The 5,524-nt window shown below is 40.2% G+C and overlaps 1 protein-coding gene across 1 annotated transcript in view; it reads right to left on the bottom strand.

Annotated features, from left to right (window-relative positions):
- Window positions 1-8: 8 nt before the first annotated feature.
- LOC109955389 (epidermal growth factor receptor substrate 15-like 1) overlaps window positions 9-5,524 on the bottom strand; it is a 17,856-nt gene continuing 12,340 nt past the window's right edge. The window contains 5 exon segments of the mRNA XM_020591516.1: window positions 9-752; window positions 1,203-1,219; window positions 1,944-2,080; window positions 3,934-3,997; window positions 4,266-4,336. Of these exon segments, the coding sequence (XP_020447172.1) occupies window positions 683-752; window positions 1,203-1,219; window positions 1,944-2,080; window positions 3,934-3,997; window positions 4,266-4,336 (359 nt within the window). The 3' untranslated portion in view covers window positions 9-682.

The following is a 5,524-nucleotide window of genomic DNA, read 5'->3' as shown; positions in this document are numbered from 1 at the left end:
AAACAAAGGTTTCTTTGAAAAAAAACAAAACAAAAATATTTGGAATTAGACAAACTCAATGCCAGGCTAACAGTAGTTACCTTGTATGGTTTGATTTTTAATATGAAATTTTCTAAGTAATTAAAGATTTTATAAAACGGCACACTTTACGAGTACTTCATATACCACAATTCATTGTTTTTGTTATAAATAAAACTAAAACATTCTTAAAAGGTTGGGTTTTTTGGTAACAAACAGGCTTTTGGATAAGGCAGGGTGATTAGCCATAACAAGATATGGTTGTATTCAAGTACCCTGTTGGTGCAGGTTGCATTAACTGTTATGTTCTTGCAGGATGAAACCAGGCTTACATAAAGTGACTCCATATTGTCCCTGATTGTAGTTTCTGTGTAGTTTGGGAGCAACTAACCCTAACTGGTTGCTAAATATGGAGTCATCTGACATGAGCCCTGTCATAGCTGGAGAACCACTGGTCATTAAAACAAACTGGTAACAGGGGCTGCTAGTCAGGTTGGGCCAGTGTTGATGCTGCCGTCATGAGCCTGTGAATGGAGGACTGTAAGGCAGAAGGAAGAGGACTAAAAGCTGTGGTGGGGCATGCCTGTTCAGGCGCTGGGCATGTCAGCTTTGCTGAGAGCAATGGCAAGCTCCAGGTCCTGCTCCTCCTGAAGTCGCAGCCTTCTCAGCCTCTCCTGCTCCTCACGCTCGCTCTCCCACTTGGCCCACTGCAGCTGCTGCCTCTCACTTCCAAACTAAAGCAAGGAAACAAACATTAGATGTGGATAAATACACAAAAGAGCAGGTTAAAATTTCAAAAACACCAACAAAAAAAAAAAGACAAATCACTGGACAAAAACTGATGTAAAATAGATGCAAAGTTAAAATCAAACATTTCTCATTGGGAAGAATGTCAAAAACAAATTAAATGATTTTATATGTAGCAAAAAGCTAAAAAACAAAAATATAAACATTACACTTCACTTGTGAAATAAAAGCCAAGAAAGCAGCACTAAAAGCTTAAAAAAAAAATCTGCTCACACAATACACAGTGATTAGATTCAATATTAAGTGCTGGGATCAATGCTACTGAGGATATATACTGAAAATACTTGCACTCATGAATCACCATACACAAATTACGCAGTGCAGACAGATTTTTCACATGCAAAGGATTTAACTACCACACCCTTGTACAGTCTTACCTTAACATGTTCAGATCCTGGCAGAAAAACAAAGATTATAATACAGAGCTCGATATAAAAATACACAAATCCCTTTCATGGCTGTCTTGCTAGCATGAGGGATAAAATAAATTCATGTCATGTCAAATGATACAAAACAGACAAAAAAAAAGCTGCCATGCATCATCTCTCCACTTGAGAGCACACTCAGCCAAAGCGGAAGACACGGGACAAAGAAGCAGGTGTTCTCTGCTTCGAGGCATATCATGCTTTGACAGCAAATAAGCCTTTAGCTTGTACTTCAAGACATTAAAAAATGCTCCTTGAGTGCTACCTGACCAGGCAAGTTTGCTAAGTCACTGACTGAAAGTGTATAAGTCCCCTGACTCAATGTCCCTATCAAAAGCTGAAGCCAGAGATGACAGCAACATGCAGTTCCCTTTACCAGGTGGATGAAGGTAACAGTTGACTACGTAGACAAGTACAAGAACAGTCTGAGTCAGCCATGCAAACACTTTTTTTCCCCCCCTTTCACATCAAGCCCTTAAAAATCTGTGGTGTTCTGTCAGTTGTTAGTCAACAGCCAGTAAACACGGCAGCCCTGTGATCCCTTTCTACAGTTAACATGAGACCCAGGAACAGAGAGCTCACATCTTCAGCTTTATGAAGCTCTCCATTCTGAAGAGTGAGACCATGAGATCAGCAGCTCATGCAGACAATAATCCTCGATCCAACAGAAAACTGTAAGTAGGTTACACTTACAGAGCCAAAGTCTGCTAAACCCACAGGAGAGTCTTTGGATGCTTTGCTCGTGTGTGTCGGAACAAAAGAGTCTGTACTGTTTGCTGTGGGGCAAACGCTCTGGAACGGCTCTGATGCACCCAAACTGAGCATACCTACTGGAGAAGGGAGACATTTATATAAAAAACAATTCCATGTAGCAAAAAGGCTAACAGCCGTTATAGACCCCTGGGGAAATAGCTTCACACTTTAAAGACTTGTGTAATACTGCCTTGCTAAATTTTCACAGGAAGCCAACATCTTTAAGCTCAGAATAGAGTGATACAGGTTTAAAAAAGGTGTTAACCACATTTTTTGAGTAAAGCTCACTGGTGCATTGAAGCTGAACAAGCACAGTGTTGCTTTTTTGGAACACACAATCAAACTATGGACCCACCCTTATCATCTGGCCATGGCTGCTTATCTCTCAAACTTGCAACAATTCCTCACAGGCAACAGATACAAACTAAACAGCTTCCAGCTAACAAAGGGCTCCACTGAATAATCAACAACAACCATAGCAATTCCAACTTCAATTAGTTATTCATTGCTCGATTAAAACATCAGTACATGCGTTTTAATTGCCAGAAAGGTTGCTGCAACACACTTGTAGGCAAATAGCTCAAACTGCACTTTTTACTGGACCAAAACTAGTTGTGCAATTATCCCTGAGATGCAGACTCTCACCAACAGCCTTCAACTTAGAGAGTGGGCTTCTCACTTCCTCATCTCGTATGAGGCACATCTCCGGAGATAGCTTATTGGCTAACAGTGGACACTCATCTCTGCCCTTCTCTGTGTGGTAGAGCGGAGAGGAACTCCGACTTTCTCACACTGCGGCTTCTGCTAAAAGAACAAGTGCAAGGTAACAGCGGAAGGGCATGTGCTGGGCACTGCGTCTCTTGACAAACACACAAAGACCCAAGATGAACATGAAGCTCAGTGCATCCAAATAGTGGTTCTTAATCTCATCACACCACTGACACATTTAACTGGCACAGTACTGGACGATTTCAACTGTTGAAATCAAAAATAAATGAAAACCTTTACAACAATAACAGGGTCACATCACTTTGTAAACCCATATTGCTACTCTCCGTGTCTGCCTCCAGCTTTCAAAAGAAGAAATTATTTTCACCGACCTCTCATAGCTCAAAAAGGAAGCAACTTTTTCAGCACAGCATCAGGACACAACGATCCCTGATAAGGAGGCCAACAGTCACTCACAGTGAGTGTTCAAAAACAATGCTGCCACTACATTTCTGTGACATGTTCCAACCATTAAAATTAGCAAAAGGAAAATAAAAGTTGAGTTGAAAACACTGGATGATAAATCATTTCAACTGGTTTAAACCAGCATCATGAGCTAATTATGATCTTGACTGAATCAATAATGTCAAGTCAAGCTGAAAGCACAAACACACAGACACTCACACACACACAGGCAGTGGTGGAAGTACTCAGATCCTTTAAGTAAAAGTACAAGTTACTAACATTAAAACATAATTGGAATACTAAAAATAAAAACACTCATGGCAGAATGGCCCACTGCACATTAATGTACATCATATTAGTGAATTATAACTGTTGATGCATGATTGTGTACATTTAATGTTACAGCTGGTAAACAGGGCGCTAGTTTTAACACGCTTATATGCTTATAAGTTGAAGTACTTTACATACTGCTAGGTAGCTTGTGAATGTTCCATCAGAGACCAATAAAGTCTTAATATTGAAACGTTTGTATTAATCTGGTTCTGAAAAGTAATTAAAGTTATCAGATAAATGAAGTAGAGCAAAAAGTACAATTGTTGCCTCTAAAATGTAGTGAAGTCAAAGTATGAAGTAGTGCAAAATAAAAATACTCAAGTAATGTAGAGATACCTCAAAGCTGTACTTTAGTACAGTACCTGAGTAAATGTACTTTGTTACTTTCCATCACTGCACAAAGGCGCATAAAATCAGAACGTACCATAGGGGGGTGCAGGCCGGTTAGGCACAGGTTTCTTTGATGGGAGCACAGGGGTGTCTGACTTCTGTTCACACATCAGGGAAGAGACAAATAAAATAAAAGAAAGCATTCTTCAATAATCACAGACAGTTATACCTCCAACAGAAATGTCAGCAAAATATAAAACCTCTGGCCTCATACCAGAGACGCCGTTTTCAAAACTGTGATAAACTGGGAGAAAAACAACAAATCACTTATCATGAGAGTAAAAATAACAGCTTTCTACATCTTAAGTGGAAAATGATGCTTAATGGTGCAACTGATTTATAAGTCCCAGAGTCCTGGGAGCTAACCTTTGACATCTGACTGAAGTCGGCAAATCCACCCCCCTTGCTTCCAAAAGGGTCCACTGTCCCAAACACATCTGCAACAAGAATAAATTAACTGCATTTGGAACATTTGAATACATTTATGGAAAGAGCCAGAAACTATAATGAAGTTCAGCCCCAAACCACGCATTGTAGATCATCTCTGCATCTTGCTTATTCTGAAAGGGCCTGCACGTTATTTTCAGAAGAGGGAATGTGGCATGAATGTTTCATTTTCCATGACATTTCGCAAAAAACCTGGAAAGCAGAGGTTCTGTTCAACCTGACGTATGCATCTGATCAGCTAATTGGAGGCGTCAGTTGGCATGTTGTAAACCAGAACTGTGCTTGGATTGTTTTGAAGCTCAGTGGTACGACACTTTTAATGAGGAAAAAAAAAAGGAAAATTGCAGATGTTTATAACGGGGAAAAACAACAAAACATTGTAACAGAATACATTTGTTGTGATTGTGCAACCACAAGAGACCCCACTCATGTGACGTATGCAGCGTTTTCTTTGACGCACAGTAACTCGGCTCAAGTCTACAGTTGCCTCTGTGTTTATCTGAAGGTGTGTAGCATGGCAGAGCCCATGGCAGCCCCTGACTTAAAACAGCATCCATACTTACTGAGGGAGAGCAGTTCAACAGCAGCAGATGCAAAGACAGGGCAGTGGCAGCAACAAACTGGTTAAAGGAGTGGCAATGTATCCCACTAGAGTAGAACCAACAGGCACCGAGTTTCTGTTATGCTTGGCTCCTACAAACCTCCTGTTTTTCCAGGGTAGGGGGGAGTATTTTTAGTTGGCCAGTAGTTAAATGTGTAGGTACTCAACTAAAAATAGCCCTAAACCACAGGAAAAATTGAGGCCACAGTGAGTAAAAGTTGTTTGGACTTAATGCCCCCAAAATAAAATCTAAATTGAACGCGTCACCCAGAACAGCAAAGAATGGCTCTTTGAAAAGAGTTTCACAATTAGAACATTCTCTCAACGTTCACATGTTGGTTAATAGACACATTCTAGGAAGTTTGCACATATTTAGTAGAGGGATGACTAGGCATCTGTGCTTTTATTTAACAAAGTGACAAGGCAAGTTGCACTACATATGCACAGCAAAGACCATAAAAGGAAAAAGTATGTACTATAAATGAACTTTACAAACTATTAAATAGGTTAAATAGAAAATGTAGCAACACAGTAGTAGTATTTTGGACATGGGGGGGGGGGGGGGGGGGCGGGAAGA

The sequence above is a fragment of the Monopterus albus genome, unplaced genomic scaffold (assembly GCF_001952655.1).
Source record: "Monopterus albus unplaced genomic scaffold, M_albus_1.0 scaffold14.1, whole genome shotgun sequence".
NCBI lineage: Eukaryota > Metazoa > Chordata > Actinopteri > Synbranchiformes > Synbranchidae > Monopterus > Monopterus albus.
Note: the sequence above shows the minus strand (reverse complement) of the source record. Positions and strands in the feature narration are given on the sequence as shown.